The 22,104-nt window shown below is 41.2% G+C and overlaps 1 protein-coding gene across 1 annotated transcript in view; it reads left to right on the top strand.

Moving 5' to 3' along the window:
- Positions 1-22,104, top strand: part of TLN2 (talin 2) — a 438,974-nt gene that overhangs the window by 260,516 nt on the left and 156,354 nt on the right. Inside the window, exons 10-15 of the mRNA XM_078448675.2 lie at positions 3,832-3,895; positions 4,944-5,048; positions 12,380-12,535; positions 16,922-17,023; positions 17,953-18,029; positions 20,819-20,999. Of these exons, the coding sequence (XP_078304801.1) occupies positions 3,832-3,895; positions 4,944-5,048; positions 12,380-12,535; positions 16,922-17,023; positions 17,953-18,029; positions 20,819-20,999 (685 nt within the window). The remainder of the gene's footprint in view (positions 1-3,831; positions 3,896-4,943; positions 5,049-12,379; positions 12,536-16,921; positions 17,024-17,952; positions 18,030-20,818; positions 21,000-22,104) is intronic.

Raw genomic sequence — 22,104 nt, 5'->3', positions numbered from 1 at the left:
GTCTCCCTCTCTCTCTCTGCCCTTCCCCCGCTTGCACACATGTGCTCTCTACTCTCTAAAAACAAACTTAAAAAAAATAATCCCATAATATCATCTAATACCCTGACACTGTTAAATTTCCCTCCAGCGTCTCACAAATAACATTTTACTTCATATCAGGATTCAGACACAGCCTACGAATTCTATTTGGTTGATATGGGTTTTTGTGTTTTGTATTTTTTTAAAAAAAAAAAGCTTTATGGAGATGCAGTTTACATACCATATAATTTGCCCATTTATAATGTTGGTGTTTTTAGTGTATTCACAAGATTGTGCAACCATCACCCAATCTAATTTTAGAACACTTGTTCCTCCTGATAGAAACCATTTGTCTATTAACAGCCACTCCTCAAATCCCCATCCCCACCGCCAGCCTCTGCAAGCATTGATCCTATCTATAGATTTGCCTATTCCAGAAATTTCCTATACATGATACCACATCATATGTGTCTCTTGTAATGGACTTCTTCCACTTAGCACAGGGTTTCCATGTTGGCTCTTGTATCACACTTAATTGCTTTTTATTGCTGAATAATGTTACATCATATGGATCAACCACATTTTGTTTATCCCTTCACAGTTGATGGACATTTGAGTTGCTTCTACCTTTCGGCTATAACAAATACTAGGAACGTTCATATACAGATGTTTGTGGGAACATGTTTGCATTTTTCCTGGATACATTCCTAGGGTTAGAATTGCTGTCTAATACTTTGAGAGACTACCAAGTTGTTTTCCACAGCAGCTGCACCATTTTACATTCCCACCAGCAATGCATGATTCCAATTTCTCCATATCGTTGCCAACATTTATTGTCCTTTTTGTTATTGTAGCCCTCTTAGTGGATATGTGGTATCATACTGTAATTTTCTTTTAATGTCCCTGGTGGCTACTGATATTAGGTATATTTCATGTGCCTTTGGCCAATTGTGTATCTTCAGAAAAATGTTTTTACGGATCCCCTTCCCATTTTTTGATTGGGTTGTCTTTTCATTGTTAGGTTGTAAGATTTCTTACGTATTCAGGATATAAGTCCCTTATCAGGTACTTAATTTGCAATGTTGTCTCCCATTTTGTGGGATACTTCCTCACTTTCTTGATGGTATCACTTGGACTTAGGAATTTTTTATTTTGATGTAGTCATACTTTTACTGAATGTGCTTTTGTTACTGTATCTTAAGTCTTGGTCTAACTCAGGGTCATAAGGTTTTATTCCTACATTCTGTTTTATCCCTATATTCTAGGAGTTTTACAGTTTTAGCTTAGATGTGGGTCTCTGATCCATTTGGGGTTACTTTTTGTGTCTGGTGTGAAGTAGAGGGTCAACTTTATAGTTTCACTTATGGATATCCAGTTGTCTCAACACCATTTGTTAAAAAGACGATTCTGTTCCCAGTGAAAAACGACTCCTTTGCGGTAACTTAACCAGCTATAAAGGTAAAGGTTAATTTCTCGACTCTTGATTCTATTCCATTGACCTGTCTATTCTTAGGTCAGTACTCCACTGTTTTTATTACTGTAGCTTTGTGGTAAATATGTTTTTTGAAACTCTTTTAATCGGTTACTGTGTCCTCTTTTTCATATCTACCACCAAGCTGTTTGTTTGTGAGGAACCTGGGTTCTTTTTATAGAATTGCCTAACTTAGACTTGGGCTTATTGTACCCTGGTGGTATCACTTACCATGTTCTTCTCTCTTTTTGTAAACCAATATTTAGATTTAACATCTTAATTAAATTCAGGTTAAATTATATTTTTACTTACTCTTTATTGCCAAGAATACTTCCTGGGTGGGGCTGTATATTTCCTGTTACATCAGTTAGGAGACATGTGCTGTCTGGTTATCCTACTTTGATTGATAACAAAATCGATTAAGTGGGTTTGAATCAGACTGAACCATCTACTATAAAGCTCTCCATTAACTTGTCACTTACTGATTTTAGCAGCCACTCAGCCTTGTTTTGATCTATTGCTTATTTCATTAGAAGCTATAAAATGATGACTTTGGACTCCTTTTCTTCTTCTCTATTGGTTAGCTTTGTTTCTTGCCCTAAATCAGTTTTCAGTAAGAGTTGATGCCCTAGCCACCTATTAAGGTGACCACTGATTATTTTAAAGGATCTTTATGGGATTTCATAGATCTTTGTTTTTACCCATTGTGGTCATCAATTTTTATGACATTCTGATTGCCCCATAACATGAAATTAGCTATATGATGTGTGGCATTTGCTTGAAAATAATCCTGGGGAGGGAATAGGTGAAGTCAGGAATGGCCGTGAATTAAAATTGTTGAAGCTCCATGGTGGATTCATCATCTCTCTTCTTTTGTAGAAGGTTTTACAAATCATCCTCTTATTGGCCAATGGTTACCCCTTAATGTCAGTCCAGTGTCCTTTTGATAGCTTCTTCGATCTCAGGCCTAAGAAGCCCCAAGAACATTTGATATATTTCCTACCCCAGAGTTAGAATCAGTCACTTCTCCAGGGATTCTTGATTCCTTTTAGCAAGAAATGGTATTTGGAGGCCACCTGGTTGAGGCCTTGGGAGGTACTCATTGCCACCTTGCCCTTAGCTCCCTCTGTGGACATACTAAAAAATGTTTTTCAGAAAAAAGAATGAATCAGATATTGGGACCAGTATTTCCAATTTGAATGAAAGATTGCAAGATTTTCAGTTAGCTTTTTTGTTTGTTTTTTGTTTGTTTTTTTTTTTTTTGCTTTATTTTAATCCGCTAACAGGTTTGGTTTCTTACAACTAACGTAATTATCATTTACTTTATCTTAATTATATATCATGCAGTATAACCTAATTTTGTAGTGTGTGGTGTATTTGTGTGTTTAGCAGAGAAAGGGTAGTAGTTTTAAAATAAAGCTATCAATATTTAGCATGTCTTCTGTAGTTCATTTTAACTTTAAGACCTATCTCACGAGGGATGTATACTTAAAAGACTTTTTTCCAATGTTATTTAAAGTCATTTTTCTCCCTGTAGTTAGACTGTCAACTTGATAAACTGCTAGGTTGATTTTTTTCAGTTTGCTTTGGATTTTTAGGTGTTGAATTTTTTCCCTCTGCTTTGTGATTCTAGGTGGTTCTAAAGTGATAACTGTAAAACAAGGAATATCCAGAGGTTGTTTTTTTTTTTCCATCCTTGTTCCCTTTGCGCCGTTTTTCCCTTGTTTCCATAGAGAATCATTTTAGTTAGTGCTAGGTGTATCCTTGTATTGTTTTAAAAATACACATTAATGATATAAAATTAAAAATGCTTTCTTTCCTTTATCACAAAGACACTCTTGTACCCTTTGCTTTGTCATTTCATGATGTATCATGGAATTTCTTTCTTCTTTTTTTTTATTTAAATTTTTTTAATGTTTATTTATTTTTGAGAGAGAGAGAGACAGAAAGTGAGTGGGGGAGGAACAGAGAGAGAGGGAGACACAGAATCTGAAGCAGGCTTCAGGTTCTGAGCTGTCAGCACAGAGCCCATCGCAGGGCTCGAACTCACGAACCGTGAGATCATGACCTGAGCCGAAGTCTGATGCTTAACCGACTGAGCCACCCAGGTGCCCCTGGAATTTCTTTCTTCTTAATGTTAGTTTGTTCTTTATATCAGACTGGTTTTATATTTGTGTCCTATTGAAGTGCATTGTGGGATGTGATAGTCCAGTCTTAATTTGTACCATCAAATACTGGGAGAGTTAGTGAACTGAGTTGTACAAAAAGTTTGTTTTCTTTGCTTCACATCATAGAACAAATGCCTTACTTTTTTTTTTTTTTTTTTCTGTATTCTCTCTCAGTCTAAAGGAATTCCTGCCCAAAGAATACATCAAGCAGAGAGGAGCTGAAAAGAGGATATTTCAGGTATTGGAAATATACAGAACTTTATTATTCCTCTCACTCCCTATTTCATCTATTAGTATGAGAGGGGCCTCTGCACCTAATAGTTTCGTACCCCGTGCATGTACTCTACTTATATCATAAATGATTAGTGGCTCAAGAGTAAAGAAGCTGACAGTTCTACTCTGGGCAGATTTATTATCTTAATCCGTACCTTCTTGCTAAAGGTTACTTAGTCCTTCTGAGAAAAATGTGCATACATTTAATTTTAAAGGCATTATCTTGGTAGCATGGAAACAAGGTGATTTGCTATTAAAATGCACTGAGGAAGAAGCTACAAGTAGCTTCTTTGTCCTGATACTTGTCCTTTGAAGCTTGGAATTTGAAAATTTGTATCTTTTTAAAATCTGTTTTTTTCCCCCTAAAAGAGAGTTGTATGTTCTAGGCCAACAGTAAAAAAAAAAAAAAAAAAAAAAAAAAAAAAGCCCTATTATCAGCTTTGCCATGCAACAATCACACCAGTGAATCCAGAATATCAGTCGCTTTTGGTACTGAAATGTAAATATAAGTTGAAATAGAAATTTCCTGTGTATAAAACGTATTTATCCTGTCTTGTTTCCAAGCCCTCTAATATGCAGGTATTTATATATCTGGGTCTTTGGGAAACTGCATATTTTGCATGCATGTTAGAATTATACCTCTCCTGGAGAACATTGTTGTAGCTCTCATTGAAAGCATTGCTTCTGAACCTATTGGGATATGGAGTTCTCCAAGAAGTTGATGACACTCAGGGACCCTGGTCTGCCATGTTGCACTGTGGGAACTGCTATGTATAGTTACAACATCTCTAGGGAGTCTGGGGTCCAGTTCTAGTTAACCAGGCCTGCATTTGAGCTTTCTCTGTGCTCCGGTCCTTGGTCAGCCGGTACATGGGTCACGGAGAGGTCTGCAACACAAAACTTGATGACTGATCATTCCCAGCAACTGTATGTGGCATATATCTTAACCACCTCTCCCAAGTCCACCTGCTGGCAGAACTCCAATAACTGATCCTTGCTGCTGTCACTTGTAGGAGCATAAGAACTGTGGAGAGATGAGCGAAATAGAAGCCAAGGTCAAGTATGTGAAACTCGCCCGATCCCTCCGGACGTACGGTGTGTCCTTTTTCCTGGTGAAGGTAAGTGGGCAGGGTGCAGAGGGGGTTTGCATCTACCACCTCCGCTATTAAAGTATCTGCTATCAAGCTGGGTTTGTTGTCCTTAGACCCCTAGTATTTGCGGATGAAGTGGTGACCATTTTAGCCATGGGACAGACATGAAGTGTGTGAGCTCTAAGGCTGGTGAGGGAGCCTGGCCGCCCACAGGCCTCCGGGCACTTGTGTCTTGCCTTGGCACACTGTTGATGGTACAACGTCACCGAAGGAGCACGTTTATGTTTGCTTGTGAACACTCTTCTCTGGAAGTGTTTGACTTTAAGATTACCAAGAATGCCCTGGACTATGTGCGGGCTGTTGATCACTGCATACCAAATTGATGTGGTGAATGCAGCACTTACTTTGTATAATTAACCTGAGCTGGGCGATTTTTTGTGGCCGTCAGATCTCTTTTCATGGGAATTGTTTGCCTTCCTACTAGAAGGAAAACGGTGGGTCTTTGAAATTCAAGACTAAGGCCCTTGATGGGTGTGTTCCTAGGTGAACTGGAAAGTACTCTCATTAGCTTCTTTCCCCCTTTGTCCATCCTGACCTCACATACTCTATTTTAGTCATCTCACGAATAGGTTTCATTGATTTCCACTTGTTTTGCTGCGATTCTTGGCTTCCTGCCTTTTGCCCTTGGCCCTGGAGAAAACTCCACCCTGTGGTGGGGTTTCTCATATTGCTTTACACAGAGGGGAGTATTACCCACTGAGCTGCAGCTGCTTTCAGGGACAGAAGTCCCAAGGCCAGAGTCAGGGTGATTTAAGGAGATTGCTCTCCCCACAGCTCAAGAGAACTGGAGAAGAAGAAAGTTATACTGTCCTCTAGGATGTTTGGGGATAGAGATGCTTTTCTTGACTCAACTCCCCACTGGAGGAAGCTGCCTCATTTGGGCTGAGAAGAAACAAAGATGTTACACTGAAAAGAAAGTGATCTGCTTCATGCTGAGGAGTTCCTTAAACTGAACAGCTCTCGGTTTTACACCCAAAAATGCCAGAGCCTTTGCAAATGATGAATGCATAGGTGAATCACTGTGTTTTTCAGAAAAACAATTTAGAAGCTGAATTTTTTATATTTAGTGTGAGTTTGTAACTATCCATGAAGTTTTGAATGGGGCTGATACCTTGTCGGTAAAAATGACTCCATCCCACAAGACAGCAACAGGAACATAGAGTAAACAGTTACATGCCAAGGATATCTTACTCAAACCTGTCAGCAGCCCCCTGGAAGAACTACTGTAACTTTCTTTTTACAAATGAGAAAAAAAGGCCCCAAAAGGTCAAATGAGTTAGCTGGGGCCCAAGGCTAATACCTGAAGGAGGCAGGACTTGAATCGAGGTATCTCTGATTTCAAAGACCTTATTCCCTGCCTTTGCACTCTGCTGCTTGGCTGAGGTGAGCCCGTTGGGACTGTAGTCACCTGCTCTCATCACCCTAGCTCTTACATCATCACCATGAACAGATGGCAAGGTCTTCTTGTTATAGAAGAAAAAGCTGCTTTTCATGGATGATTCTGAAGAACAGTAGATGACAGCTGAGTCCCAGTACCTAAGAGGTTAAACAGGTTCTCAGCATGTCTGATGCTTTGGCGTCGGTTTCCATGTTCTTGAGTTTTTCTGTAGTCCTTTATGTGTAAAATTCACCTCTTGTGTTCGTATCGTTTTCCATTAATACCATCACACTTGATACAGTCAGTTCCAGTGATGTGCATGTAGCTCAGGAAATTTAGGAAAATACATAGCACACAGCAAACTACACGTAATAATTAGGAAGGGCACTTGAGCAGCAGTTCCAGAAAAAATAAAATGTTCCCCAAGGATAATTTAGGGCCTGAGAAAAATACGCTTATGGTAGTAGAATAATTAGAGACTGAGCACAGATCTTGTTATTGCAAGGTCTTGCAGATTTACACAAAGAAAAACTTCTTTTACAAAAGCTTTTAAGGCAAAATAAGAAAATAATGGAAATTGCCTTCCTCTCTCTCTCTTCTCCTTTTCTTCTTCCTTTCTTGTCTTTGTTATTTTTTTTTTAAATTAACATCCCTTTGAAGAAAGGCCAGGATCAATTTTCATATGCATGTTAGGTATTCAAATTTTGGTTTTCTTTAGTTTTAATTTTGTGACTTTATCAAAGTGAGCAACCTGCCCACTTTAATTTTTTGCCCAGTGGTCCTGTTTGTACACATTTTAAAATGTTTTCATAATATTTCTTTTTACAAATGTTTATTTATTTTGAGAAAGTGAGCAAGCCTGAGCAAGGTAGGAACAGAGAGAGAGAGAAAGATAGGGAATCCCAAGTAGGCTCCACACTCTGTCAGCATAGAGCTGGATGCGGGGCTTGATCTCACACACTGTGAGATCATGACGTGAGCCAAAACCAAGGGTCAGATGCTTAACCAGCTGAGTCACACAGGTGCCCCTAAAATTGATCCTAATAAATAGTTTGCATGACCTCAGTTTGCCCTATTTTAAAATTAGTACAGCTGAGGAGTAATTTCATATTATGAATTATGAACCTTAATCAGATCAATAGGTCAAATCAGATGGCCTCATATACAGTGAAATAGCTACAAAAGAAATACAGAAAACAGTCCCATTTACAATAGCATCAGAAACAATAAATTACTTAGGAATAAATTTAGTCAAGAAAGTCAACGATATATACACTGAAAACTTTAAGGCACTGGTAAAAGAAATTTGAAAATGACACAAATAAATGGAAAGATGTCCCAGGTTCATGGATTAGAACAGTTATTATTATTTTTTTAAACATTTATTTACTATTGAGAGACAGAGACAGAGCACGAGCATGGGAGGGACAGAGAGAGGGAGACACAAAATCCAAAGCAGGCTCCAGGCTCTGAGCTGTCAGCACTGAGCCTGAAGCAGGGCTCAAACTCACAAACCAAGAGATCATGACCTGAGCCAAAGTCAGATGCTTAACTGCCTAAGCCACCCAGGCGCCCCTAGAACAGTTAATATTATTAAATCAACTATTCACTTAGCATAATTTCAGCCTACATGTTTGTGTACATGTTATAACAATATACACAGTGATTTTAACTTTTAGAGTTATTTTTAAAATCAGTAAGTTGGTCAAGTAAACGTACAAACGTATGTCAATGTAATGAATTCATATGTGCGTGTGTATAGATAAGCACAATCATTTAAGACATAGGATGAAAAGAGGTCCCACATAGAATAGCGCATGCATACATGCACACACGCACACACATTGTATGGCTAAGGGATGGTAAGTTTTTTAAAAGTATAAATAACATAACAGATTTCTTTAGAACCCCAACCTAAACATGCTATTAATTATGAAAGAGTTGCATTGGCATAATTTAGGAAGTTAAAAATGAGTGAACAGCTTCTCAATCCTTATTTATATAGGCTATTAGAAATGTAAATAAGTCAATGAAATTACAACTTATGAAACATCTTAATATTGATAGTGAACACAATCATAACCTTAAGATTAATCATAGATATTCTCAGAGTGGCTAGATATGTTTACAGGTGCTTCTATCATGTTTTCGTCCATATCCGTAAACATGTCCTAATATTCAGAGCATTATATTTTGTTGTTATAAAAGAAAGTGCCTAGGTGTTGGGAGTCAGGAAGATTGGCCTGGAATCCAGGAAAGCAGCATACATCTATGTGGGAAACACCAGAAACTCGTATGACTTTGAGAGCCCTCCATAAGCCCCCTCAGCCTCAGTTTCTTTCATCTGAAAACTTGTGTTCATGGCTTGTAGAGTGCAGTGCCTGGAAAGTAAGGATATTTGATAAATTTTAGATTATCCCAGCCCCTTAACTCTGTCCACATCTTCCTTATCCCTGGCTCCTGAATCTTTCAACTTCTAACGGGCTTTTAGCATCCATGATGTAGAACAAGAGTTGAAGTTTTCCAATAAAGGGCCAAATAGTTCATCTTAGGCTTTGCAGGCCATACTATTCATCTGTGCCCATGTGGCCTGAAAGCAGCCATAGACAATACCTAAGTGAATGAACTTGGTTAGATGCCTGTAAAGCTTTACTTATGGGCTCTGAAATTTGAATTTCGTATAATTTTTACATGTCATATAGTATTGTTCCTCTTGTGATTTTTTTTCAACTGCTTAAAAATGGAAAATTCACTCTTAACTCTTAGGTCATAAAAAAGCAGGCAAAAAGCGGGTGTTAGCACTGGCTGAGTTTGCTGACTCTGATGTAGAGAATGTCCATAAGCCATATAATGAGTCCATAGGGAACAGCTTTATGTGGCAGTATTCTCAGTGGCTAAGAACATATGCTTTGAAAAGAAAGACCTAGATTTGGATTCTGGTTTTGCCACTTAGTTTTACCTTAGGTAAGTTACTTTACCTTCCAACTCTACGCCTGTTGGCTTACCTGTAAAATTGTGACATTTTATGAAGTTTAAATGAGATAATATAAAAAAAAATGAGATTTCCATGAACGGAAGCTATAAATGTGTACAGGCTTCCTCTTTCATTGGCTCCTTTTGCATTTTATCTTGATCTGCTAATCAAAACCCCATGAGCAAGGATAAGGCATTTCCCATGAACTGCAAAGGATCTTGTTTTATTCCAAGAAATTACTGTGGAAACCTGTCTCATTTATAAATTTGTCTTGAATTTTCCCTGTGGCCACAACCAGAGCCTTGAGGTGAGATACCTGGGGACTGACCCTCTTCTCCCCTTAACTGTAAAAACATCACAGAGGGGCATTCGGAGCCTCTCAGGATCATGAATTAAGTCGAGATAGATTGCCAGCTGCTAGAGAAAAATGGCCAGTGAACAGGATCTTTAACACTGTTTTGCTTTTGAACAGCCATCCCTTTCTTCTATGCCCCTAAAAGAAATATGTGTGCTGATAACAGAGCAGAGCATATAAGCCAGCACTTTGGAACCAAGCCAAGGTAGAATTTTCGTGAGCACAGTTGGATCACAGGTTTAGGCCACATCCAAATCAGGGGCCTAGAGCCAATGCATGCCAAAAGCTTAACCCTCTTGGATCCCCTCACACATTTCTGAATTTCCCATGTAAAGCACAGGTGATGTGAGAATCAGCCAATCGCCACACCAGTGGGAAGAGTCAGAAGAAGAGCAGGCTTGACCACAACCAGCCGCTAGGGCTGAGGCCACAGTCATGGTTGAGATGCGCCAGAAAGAGGAGAGGTGGGGCTTGTTAATGAATCCTGCCCCTTCTTGGTAGAATGCGGACTTTCTCCTGCCTCTAAGTTATGCAAGCCCAAGACATCCTCAAAACAAAATCAACCTAATGAGGACCACCTGGAGAGAAGTTTCTACAGAAGTGCAGCTACAGTCCCTGTGTGTGTCTGTGCATGAGAGACCGGTCTTTACTGGGGCCTGCCCGGCCTGTTTGCTTCTGGAGATGAAAGGATGCTGGTCTGTGTAGCCGAAGGTTGGAAAGGCCAGGTGTAGGGTGGGCTGAGATTGGGAGATACAGGGAGGAAGAAGGCGCCTCTCCTAACCTGGAGGCTCTACTGCTGTGGGTCTAAGGCAGGACTTCATAGAAGAACCAACGTGAGTAGCTCTGAGCTGAGTGCTTCTTGATTTTAACTTTCTCCAGCTGCTGTGCATTTTGTGGGCAGGCCCTGAAGCAATTTTATCCTTGACAGTGGTCTCTGGTGCTGGGTTTCAGCATTTTCTGAGTTTCTTCTATCCCCTTCCCCCTAATCATGATCTTCTGACGGATGCCCACTCTACGTTGTTTGCTTGTTCACTGTGATTTCCTCTCCTGTCCAGAGTGAGCTCCTCAAGGGTCAGCATAATCTGTCACAATTCTGTATTCCCTCACCCCAGAGCCCCTCGAGGGGAGGTGCAGATGGAAAAGGCTGAAAGCAACAGCTGCAAACCATATTTTATTTCATCTCCTCTTCCTGGTCCCAGCAGCTGGGCTCGTGCCAACCCTATGTGACTCACTGCCTAGAACTTCTTCACCTAAATCTCAGTGTGGCTCCTGAAGCCAGATTAGACTAGCTGGCATCACCCACCCTGCATGGATTTCACCCCTTTGGGAACCAGCCTCTCCTTATAAAGAATCTGACTCTTCTCAGGGTTCATTTTTTAAGTACCGAAGGCTTCTTCCCCTGCCTTATTCCCTTTCTCAGACACCCACACAGATTCCCAATCTTATTCTCTCCTCCTCCTGGGAGGAAGCTGGGGCTATGCATTGACCTTCACTGTCAGATGGCTTATGAACTACCAGTGGGGGCTGCGGCCGGGAGGGGTGGGGGGGTGAATTTTTGTCTTTTCTCTGATTTCACCAGAACACAGTACACTGTTGTAGACAGACCACTTTGGAAGTGAGAGACAGTTTTGAGCTACTGAAATTTGTGTTCAAATCATGGCTTTACTGCTCACTATTTGCCTTGGACAAGTGGCTGGTCTCTTCATTTGCAAAATGAGGATGATGATCCCAACGTTTGAGGGTTGCCCTAAAAATTAATGGATAATATTAACTACCTAGCACATGTCTATTATTTTAAAATTGCCTATCCCTTTGTATGCATACAGAATTGGTGTGTGCTAATTTGTAAGTGTATTCCTCCGAGAATAACGATTTAGGCGTTGCTAGGTTTCAGCAAATATTTGGGAAGTTGTTTTCTTTTTTTTCCCTGATAACAATAGAAATAAATGTGAAATTATTTCTTAAGGGAAGTTTTAAGTGAATTGATTTTAAATGAAATTTGAAGAATAAGGAAAAAAGCACAAGAAAATTAATACAAATCATTTGAGATGATCATCGTGACCATTTTATCATGTAATGAAATTTTTATTTTTAAATTTTTTTGAATTTTATTTTAAAAATTTGTTTTTAAAATTTTATTTTATGTAAGATCATGCTATACAAATGGTTTTTACTTTATACTCTACTACAAATTTATTGCCATGAATCCAATTGTTTTCCAATCATATTTTTTTAAACAATTTTATGTTTATTTCTTAGAGTGTGCAAGTGGGGGAGAGGGGCAAAGGGGGGCGGAGAGGGAGAGAAAGAGAGAGAATCCAGGCTCCAGACTCAGTATGGAGCCCAACTTGAGACTCAATCCCACGACCCTGCGATCATGACCTGAGCCAAAATCAAGCGTCAGACATTCGACCAACTGAGCCTCCCAGGAACCCCTCCAATCATAGGATTGTTAATGGTTGTAGAATACTTGGCTACTTGACTATATATACCCTGATTGACTTAAGAAATCCCCTGTTGTTGACATTTTTAGTTGTTGCTAGTTTTTCACTGTGATAAACTGTAGCTATGCTTGGTATTTCCTGTTTCAGGAAAAGATGAAAGGCAAGAACAAGCTTGTGCCTCGCTTGCTGGGCATCACTAAGGACTCGGTGATGCGCGTGGATGAGAAGACCAAGGAAGTGCTACAGGAGTGGCCGCTCACCACCGTCAAGCGCTGGGCAGCCTCACCCAAGAGCTTCACGCTGGTACAGACCGGCAACAGGGAGGACTAACATGGCCTTGGGTGGTTCTGTGGGGCAGGAGAGGGGATGCAAGCCCCTTGAGTTTCTCAGGGAGCAGTGTGGAGAGAGACAGAGGTGGAAATTCAGAGACAGCAGGGACTGGTCCAGTCTTCTAGGTTCCTGATGCTGTGTCTAAGCATGCCCTAAAAGGAAACTTTCTAATGTTCAGAGGCCGATCCAAGGTTCCCTCTTTATCTAGTTGTTTTGGAAGTTCCTAAGCATTGTGACATCTCACTGAGGTGTGTTTTCCCAACCTGCCTAGAAACAGCATGCTGTATAGTGGCAATGGCATAGACTTTGGGGTAGTATTCAAAAGCAGCTGGTCATTTCCCAGTTCTGTACACTTGCCCGAGTCACCTGTCCACTCTGAGACTTAATGTCATTAGCTTTAACATGGGGATCATAATACGTGTTTGACAGAGTTGCTGAGATCAAACAAGATGATGATGATAACATTCTCAGTGTGAAATATGTGGAAAGTAGGGAGAATATAGTCGTCCCAGGCCTTCAGACCTTAATAGTTGTTAGCAGAGTATAGTTGTGTTGTTACCTTAACTATTGCTACGTTGACATGTGAGAATTGATAGGGCTGTTATTTTGTAGGGCTAGTTGAGTAATAAGAGATATCAGTGTAGAAATTTCTCCATCTCCTTAGCGCTCCTGAAGTGTACTATCCTCCAGCTCTAGTGAAATATCAGCTTGAAATATCAGCTTGTATCTAGGTAAGATCTCCCAATAGGCCATCAAAAAAAAAAGGTATAAGGAAGGGGTTTTACAGGGAGTCTTTAGTTATCTAGTTTGATCAGTGGTTCATAGACTCTTGCCACTTGGAAGGAATCATCAGAAAATATACCTTCTTCTATCCTGTAGTCAGTAACAGCTGTTGGTACATAGCCTTTACAAGGGAGTATTCCTACTTAGAGAACTGTATCCTTGTCTTACGTGACAGGAAGTTGTGAATAACTTGTGAAACAGAAAAATCAAGAAATCTATATAACCATGTTATTTATAAGAAACTGCTGCAAGGGTTCAAGGTAGTTGCCTGTGGGAATGGGAGGGGTGGAGAGTAAAGATGGGAATGGCTAGGGCAGGGGCCCGCTGTGTTGTATTATATACCTTTTAGAGCTATTGGTCCTTTAAAACTAGGTCCAATTCCCACTTTGTTGAAAACAAAAAGTTACTTTGAAGATAAATAGTGATGAGTTGCAGTAACTACCTCAAGCACAAGAGAGAAAGAATATCATCAATGCCGTTTATTAAAGTTGAATTAAAGTTTGTCACATGTGATATTTCTTTCCACTCCGAGCCTTAATTTAACTTCCAAATGTTGGAGATTCTCCTGTTGTCTTCCTGTTAATGATTTTTAGTTTGATTCTGTTTTGGTTGGAGGACACGCTTTGTATAATGTCAAGTCTTAGAATTTTAAGATTTGTTTTCCATCCCAGGATATGGTCCTTCTAGGAGATGTTCCCTGAGTACTTGACAGGAGTGTTCTGTAAATGTCAGTTAAACCTTGTTAGTTGATGGTGTTGTTCCAGTCTTCGGCATCCCAATAAGAATTACAGATTTTTCTATTTCTTTTTTCATCTTTATCACTTTTTACTTCATGTGTTTTGAAGCTCTCTTGGTGCCTGCACATTTAAGATCCCTCTGTCATGTTCATGGAGAGATTGTTTTATCATTATATTCTTCTGTTCCTAATACATTTTTTGCTCTGAAGTCTGCTTTGTCTTGATAGAGCCATTCATGCTTTTTAAAATTAATGTTTGCACGATATATCATTTCATCCTTTTACTTTCAACCTACCTATATTGTACTTGAGATAAGTTTTTTGTAGAGTGCATAAAGTTGGATTGTGCTTTCTTTTAATCCACTTTGTCAATCTATTTTAATTGGCCTATTTAAACCATTTTTATTTCAGTCTAGTTATTGATATGTTAGGGCTTAACGCTACCATTTTATAGTACTTTTCTCTTTATGCTCCCTGTGCTTATTTTTCCTCTGTTTTCCTTCTTTTAGGTTACATAAACATTTTTTAGAGCTCCATTTTTATTTCTTAATAATGTTTCAAGCCTATATCTTTGCTTAGTGTTCTTAGTGCTCTAGATATTACCATATACATAAGAAAATCAAAGCCTACAGGTGTGGATACTTACACTTTAAGAAAAGTCTAGAAACTTTACTTCTATTTTGGTCTCTTTACACTCTTCACTTTTTGACTATAACTCTTCAAAGAAATACTTCTGTATCCATTGAACACCACGTGAGATGGTATTAGACCTTCGCTTCACCCATAGAATACAATTAAAGAAAACTCATGAGGTGAAGGAGAGGTTACTACATTTACTTCTATTTTTATCTATCCCACTGTTGTTTTCTTTTGAAACTTCCCAGCCTTCTTCTGTTACCAGTTTCTTTGTTTGAAGAACTTCCTTTAGCCATTTTTTAAAGATAGGTAGATTTACTCACAACAGATTGTCTTACTTTTCCTTCATCTGAGAATGTCCTTATTTCCCTTTGATTCATAAAGGATAATTTTGACAGGTATAGTATTTAATATTGACAGTTCTTTTAGCCCTTGAAAAACGTGCTGCTGCTTTTTGGCCTCCTTGCTTTCAGAGTAGAAGTGGTCATTCAAGTTGGTGTTCATTAGTAGATAATGTGTCCCTTCCTTAAGTTGTTGGTATGGATTTATTAGGAGTTATTCTATTTGGATTGTGATCAGCTTCTTGAGTTTGTAGCTGTATCTCTTTAATTTGGGAAATTTTTCAGCCATTATTTCTTTTAATACTTTTTTTTGTCCCACATTCTCTCACTGTGGGATTCTGATGATATGAGTGTTACATCTTTTGTTACTGCCCTCCCAGATCCCTGAAGGTCTGGTTTGTAAGTTGTTTGTTTGTTTGTTTGTTTGTTGGCTTTTGTTTAGTCTCTATTCTTTTTACTGTTCAAACTGACTAAATTTTATTAATCTTTTTGTCAAGTTTACTGACTATATGCTCTGTCATCTCCACAGTGTTTACCTTATCACGTGAGTTTTTCTGTTTTGGTTATTACATTTTTTCACTTTCATAATTTTTTTTTAACGTTTATTTATTTTTGAGACAGAGAGAGACAGAGCATGAACAGGGGAGGGGCAGAGAGAGAGGGAGACACAGAATCTGAAACAGCCTCCAGGCTCTGAGCTGTCAGCACAGAGCCTGACGCGGGCTCGAACTCACGGACCATGTGATCATGACCTGAGCCAAAGTCGGACACTTAACCGACCAAGTCACCCAGGCGCCCCTCACTTTCATAATTTTTATATGGTTCTTTTCACTTGTTTCTTTCTTGAAACCTCCTTTTTGTATCAGGAGAATTTTGTAATTGATCGTCAAAACATTTTTTTAGGACGGTTGCTTTAAAATCTTCATCAGATAATTCTAATATCTGATTCAGCTCAGTATTGGCATCCATTGATGATCTTTTCTTACTCATATCATAGTTGCTTTGGTTCTTGATATGAGTAGTGATTTTTTTAATTATAGCTGGACATGTTGGTTATTAGACTCTTCATCTTCATTTTTGTTGTATCTGACAATCACCTTGTTTAGATTTAGTGTGTAGTGTTGTGGCCTCCTTTTGTGGGCTTTGCTTACAATGACAGCTTATTTTCTGAGCCCTGTTAGTGCTATTCTGGATTGCTTTGTTGTGATGCTACTGGGGTTCCTGCTCAAACCCTGATGGTGCTGTTTGGGAAAGTACTTCCTTGGAGCACCCGCTGTTGCTGTGTGGCCTTTGTTGGGGTAGGCAGAAGCCACAGGCCTGTCTCTGTGTCTCCCAGTGGGTGGAGGGCAGGAAGACAGAAGGCCTCACTGTGACCACTGCTGCAAAAGGACCAGACCACCTGCCTGTCTGGGTCGTGGAGCAGGTACTGGGATGCTGGGCTTCTCCTGCTCAGCAGCTGCCGAACACCAGCCCAGGTTTTGAAGCTGGGTTGAGACTCTCAGATCTCTTTTGGGCTTTTCCTCTCCTGGTCCTTTGGCGGGAAAGAACAGATTTTTGAAATCCTGCCTGTTGGAGGTTCTGGGTTTCAGGCACCCATCCTTGAGGCTAACAGATTATAAAAGAAAACCCAAGAACTCCCAGACAGTGGTTTCTCAAGTACTGTGGTTTCTAGCCAGTCTACCTTTCCAGCTTTCAGAGCCCTTTTACTACTTGTTGAACAAATTTTAGGGTGTTCATTTGTGTTTAGAAGCAAAGAGAAAGGGAAAGCGAGTCTATGTCATCTTGCTCCCAGACTGGACCTGTTCACCTTTAAAACTGCGGAAATATAACACAGTTCTATTTCTTCTAATGCTGTCTTTTCAGGATTTTGGGGAGTATCAAGAAAGCTACTATTCAGTACAAACCACTGAGGGAGAGCAAATATCCCAGCTGATTGCAGGCTACATCGACATCATCCTCAAAAAGGTATTTCATACTGATGCACGTTGGAAAAGCTGCTGTTTTAGAACACTGAATGATGTTGCTCCCTGGATGGGAAGAGTGGAACCTAATTTGAATTACTTGATTCCAGAATTTAATATTAATGTTCAGATCACTTGAGTGTGTAGTCCTTCGTCTCAAGATCCTACGAGAACTTGCATTTTAGCTGCAGTTCATATTTGTGTTATTGCCAGGTAGTGAACAGTAGTGCCTCACTTAGCTGTTGAATGAGACTAGCTAACCCCTCAGCAGCTTCCTCTCTAGGTAGTTAGGTTATGCTTTCTAGCCTCTTTAGAAACCCAGGTTGAGGGGCGCCTGGGTGGCTCAGTCGGTTGAGTGGCCGACTTCGGCTCAGGTCATGGTCTCACAGTTTGTGAGTTTGAGCCCCGCGTCGGGCTCTGTGCTGACAGCTCGGAGCCTGGAGCCTGCTTCCGATTCAGGGTCTCCCTCTCTCTCTGCCCCTCCCCCTCTCATGCTCTGTCTCTCTCTGTCTCAGAAATAAATAAACATAAAAAAAAAAATTAAAAAAAAAAAAAGAAACCCAGGTTGAGGGTCTGAAAATGTTCTTGGTATTTTTCCTGAAAAAAATTTTTTACTAATTTTAACGGGGTTATATGCCATAGTGGTATGCTATGATTGACCATGACTTCAAGATACAGCCCACTGAGATAACCAAGTTCTACCAGAACATCAGTATATCTACTAGAACATCTCTATATTACGTTACATAATGTATTTCGTATCGCTTTTGTTTTTGTTGACCTATCCCTTCGTCCAATAAAGGAATTTTGGGTAAACCTCAATATTGTTGCTTGTGTGTAGCTCCTTCTAAAAGGTATCTTCAGAGGTTCTGGTGTCAAAACCTGCTGACTTTGTGGGTTCTTGTTCTTGTTTTTGGTCTCGTTCTACCTCAGAAACAAAGCAAAGATAGATTTGGATTAGAGGGGGATGAGGAGTCGACTATGCTGGAAGAGTCTGTTTCCCCGAAGAAGTAAGTATTATTAAGAATGCTGGAGAACCCCCTTCTCCCTAAATGGGCAGGTTTCTTCGTGCCACCTCGGGGCTCAGTTACCCTGAAGTCCGAAACATGGCGGAGATGACAGTGGATGATATAGAGGAGTCTTCTGGAAGTGTGGTCCCCAGACCATCATTTTCAGTGTTGAGTATGTCTTGTGGGAGGAGGCGGCTATGGATTTCAGGGAGACACTGAGCAAGATGTGGTCTTTAACTCCCATCTTTGGACACAGTGAGTATTCGTGAATCCTGTTCTGCAATAGCTCAGTGAAATCTGATAACCTGCGTCATTTTCATCAAAGGCTGGAGAGTGGGCCTCTGTTTAGTTCTGTGCCCGTGGGGCAGGGGTCTAGCTGATGGAGGAGTTACTGTTTATAGAACTCTTACTACATGCCACGTGTGTCATGAGGCAGCACAAATGGTTAAAAACATGGACTCTGGAGCCAGATTTAAGTGGGTTCAAATCTCAGGTCTCTTTTTTTCATGTGTGGCCTTGGGGACATTACAAATTTCTTCTGCCCCTTCATCTCAACTGTAAAATGAGAATAAGGATAGTACCACCTTGTAAGTCTTATTTTGATGATTCAGTTGTTAATAAAGCATGTAAAATGATGCCTGGCACATCATAAATATTTCCTGCTCTTATCATTTTCAATTCAGAATAGTCTCAATTTAACTTCATTTTATAGGTGAAGAACCTGAGATGTATTAAAATTAAATAACATCTAATTAGTGATACTTTGGGGAAGTCTGAGCACTTGCTCCTGTTACGTTACGTAGAGCATTAAGTCATCTTGTCTACACTCTGTGTATCTAGCATGCTGTCTCCTTTGATCCCAATAACAACCCCCCGATGTAAGAGGTAGACCAGATATCATTACCAGTTCATGACTGAAGAAACCAAAGCTCACAGAAGTTACTTGAGATGCATACATGTGGCAGAGTCAGGAGTCAGTTCGGATCTTGTGATGTGTCTTCTAGGACACTGCCAGAAAGTTCTAGCATATTCAAGCATATCGAACTTGCTAAGTCATAATAATTGCTTCTCTAACATTTCCACACTCCGTCACTTTATCCCAATTTGCTTCATAATTACCTTGAAGGTGATTTTCCTTGTGTCCCCTATTTTAGTACACAGTTTGGAACCAAACGTGATGTGATGCATTTCACGTACTTGCTACCCTCTTGAAGAACATCTTAAGTCCTTGGAATTACTAATGACTGTAGATGGAAATCAGTAAGCTAGTGCTTTCTGGCAGGGTGAGTTTTTCCCTCAGAGGGCTGTGTTGCCCTTGGACTTATAAGAGCAGCTGAGTAACTGTATGAGCCTAGAGCACTGGGGCCTCTTCTGCCTGGGATTCCTGTAGCCCCTTCCCACTGCCTAGGGCATCACAGTGAGATTTGGTCACAGCAAAGAGGAGGAATGGTCCAGAGTGGTCCCCATCAGAAGAACTGCCACTTTTCCCTGCATCAGACATCAGCTGAGATCACAGACTGCAGATGACTTCCTACTGGAACCCCTATATCTACCCCCCTTGGTGCCAACCCTTCCACTGTCCCTCCATGGATGCCTGCTGTCTGATATCCTAGCATGGCTCATGAATTTTGCCCTGAGCAATAAGGAATGATCTGTGATGGTGGGAAAACCCTAGAACAGAGGCCTGACTTCTTAGTGCAGCTGCTCACCCAATCTGCCCCCTACAACCCCCCCCCCAACACACACACACACACACACACACACACACACACACACACGCACACACACACTCCCCCAGACTCTCCTTTGCGGGTGTGCCCTCTGGGGAGCTGTGGCAGATATACCACCTTCATATGCTCAAAGTCCTTTACTTCTCGTTCTAAGTAAATAGGAACAAGTAAAAAGTTATTTTTTTTTAAAACTAGATATCCTAGGAATCTTCCCAGACTTTAGTTGAAGTCCTCTGGAGGAGGTGCCAAAGTCTGTCATATCATCAAGGCTCCAAAGGTGTTTAAACAACCTTCTGTGGTCAGTGGCCTTGGACCTGGGGAAGGAGAGATAAGCTGTGGGAGATTTTCTTTTAGTTCCTTTCTACACTTCCCCCTTCAACCAAGAAGAGTAAATGACCTGTGTCTCCAGTGCTTTGAATAGAACCTGGCCCATGGTAGATATTTGTTGAATGAATGCTCTTTCAGGTAGGATTTACCAACTAATAGATCACTGTATCCTAAACTTTTTCTTAGACCTGGAACGTCGTTGTTAGAGGAATATCTATGTGTTGGTTTGGGCGGCCGGGGAGGGGGGCGGGGAGGGGCATGGAAGTCTTTAAGAAGGACTAGTTGCATTATATCATGAATCCGTTGGGAATGGTTATTTATAGTAATAATTATAAAAAGATGCAGGGTTCGGGGAGCCTGGGTGGCTCAGTGGGTTAAGCGTCTGTCTCTTGGTTTCAGCTCAGGTGATGATGTCACGGTTTGTGACTTCGAGCTCCACATCAGGCTCCATGCTGATGGTGTAGAGCCTGCCTGGGAATATCATTCTCTCTCTCTCTTCCCCTCCTGCCCACTCTCAAAATAAATAAATAAACTTAAAAAAAAAAAAAAAAAAGATTCCGGGTTCTTCAGGGTATTTGAGTATCACTTCATTCACAGTCCTGTCTGTGCATGTCTCTTGTGAATTGACCTCCACAGCGTAACGCAGCAAACTGCTGTGGCACTTATGCTATCTTATCATTACACTCCCTGCGAGCGGCCACCTCCCAGTGACCAGACCCTTGTCCCCTGCAGGTCTACCATCTTGCAGCAGCAGTTCAATCGGACTGGAAAGGTGGAACACAGCTCCGTGGCACTGCCCGCCGTGATGCGCTCAGGCTCCAGTGGGCCCGAGACCTTCAACGTCGGCAGCATGCCCTCCCCGCAACAGCAGGTCATGGTTGGGCAGATGCACCGAGGCCACATGCCCCCACTGGTGAGACTTCCCCCACGCTTGCCCTGCGCGTCAGTGCGCCACCTCTGATGTGCGGGGGGGGGGGGGCGGACACCAGCCCTGGCGATAGCTTGTGTGTGTCATCGTGTTCTCACTAACTCCCATCTGAGCCATGGCTCTTCAGCTGTGCCGTCCTGACGCCTGACTCCCCGGTGCTCCTGTTACACCAGATGCTTCGGGGCCTCTGGGGGGCTCAGTCGGTGAAGCGTCCAACTCTTGATTTCAGCTCAGGTCATGATGTCATGGTTCGTGAGATGGACTGGCATGGGGCTGTGCGCTGATGGCCTGGAGCCTGCTTGGGATTCTCTCTCTCTCTGTCTCTCTCTCTCTCTCCGTCTCTCTCTCTCTCTCCGTCTCTCTCTCTCTCTCTCAAATAAATAGAAAGGAAGGAAGGAAGGAAGGAGGGAAGGAGGGAAGGAGGTGGGTTAGTAACTCCCTGATCACAGGTGTCCTCTGGGGCTGGAGAACAGCCATGACCTCTCCACATGACTGGTGATTCAGAGCTATAGAACCCTGGTTCCCTGCCTTCACAGCATCAAGCTGCTAACTAGCCCAGGTACCCCTTAGAAGGTCTTAGAAATAGACCAGGTCTGTAGTGATCCACACTTTGCCCTGAGTGAATTGTTGCTTCTTCTCCTGCTGCTGGTCTGGTCTGCCTTCTCAAGGAATCATGTGCTTCTGGGGAAGAACTTGTTAAGAGCTGAAAAGCCTATAAGCTCAGAAGAAATTTGACTCTGAAGAAGCCCGTTGACTATGGGTTTTGGGTGGAATCTGTCCTTATTTACTAAGAACAGTTCTGTGTGTAATGTGTGTTTCCTATGTTTGAGATCTTTTGTCCTCAGTACTCAGAGTGGGGTAGCTTCCCTGCAAGAATTCTTTCTGGGCTTTTTGTCACCTAATTAAGCTCCACACGCTCCTGATCACAACCTCTGTATTGCAAACACCCATATCAAGCATTCCGTTGATACAATCAGCCCCTTGCTTGAAATGGGACGCGGTTGGGGTTGTTGAGACCCACCGTGAGCCACTCTCTCTTGAGCCCAGAGTTCAGTGTGGCCTTGTTTTGTATAAAGGGTAGTGTCAGTTC

This window comes from Panthera onca, chromosome B3, assembly GCF_046562875.1.
Source record: "Panthera onca isolate mPanOnc1 chromosome B3, mPanOnc1 haplotype 2, whole genome shotgun sequence".
Classification (NCBI taxonomy): Eukaryota; Metazoa; Chordata; class Mammalia; order Carnivora; family Felidae; genus Panthera; species Panthera onca.
Note: the sequence above shows the minus strand (reverse complement) of the source record. Positions and strands in the feature narration are given on the sequence as shown.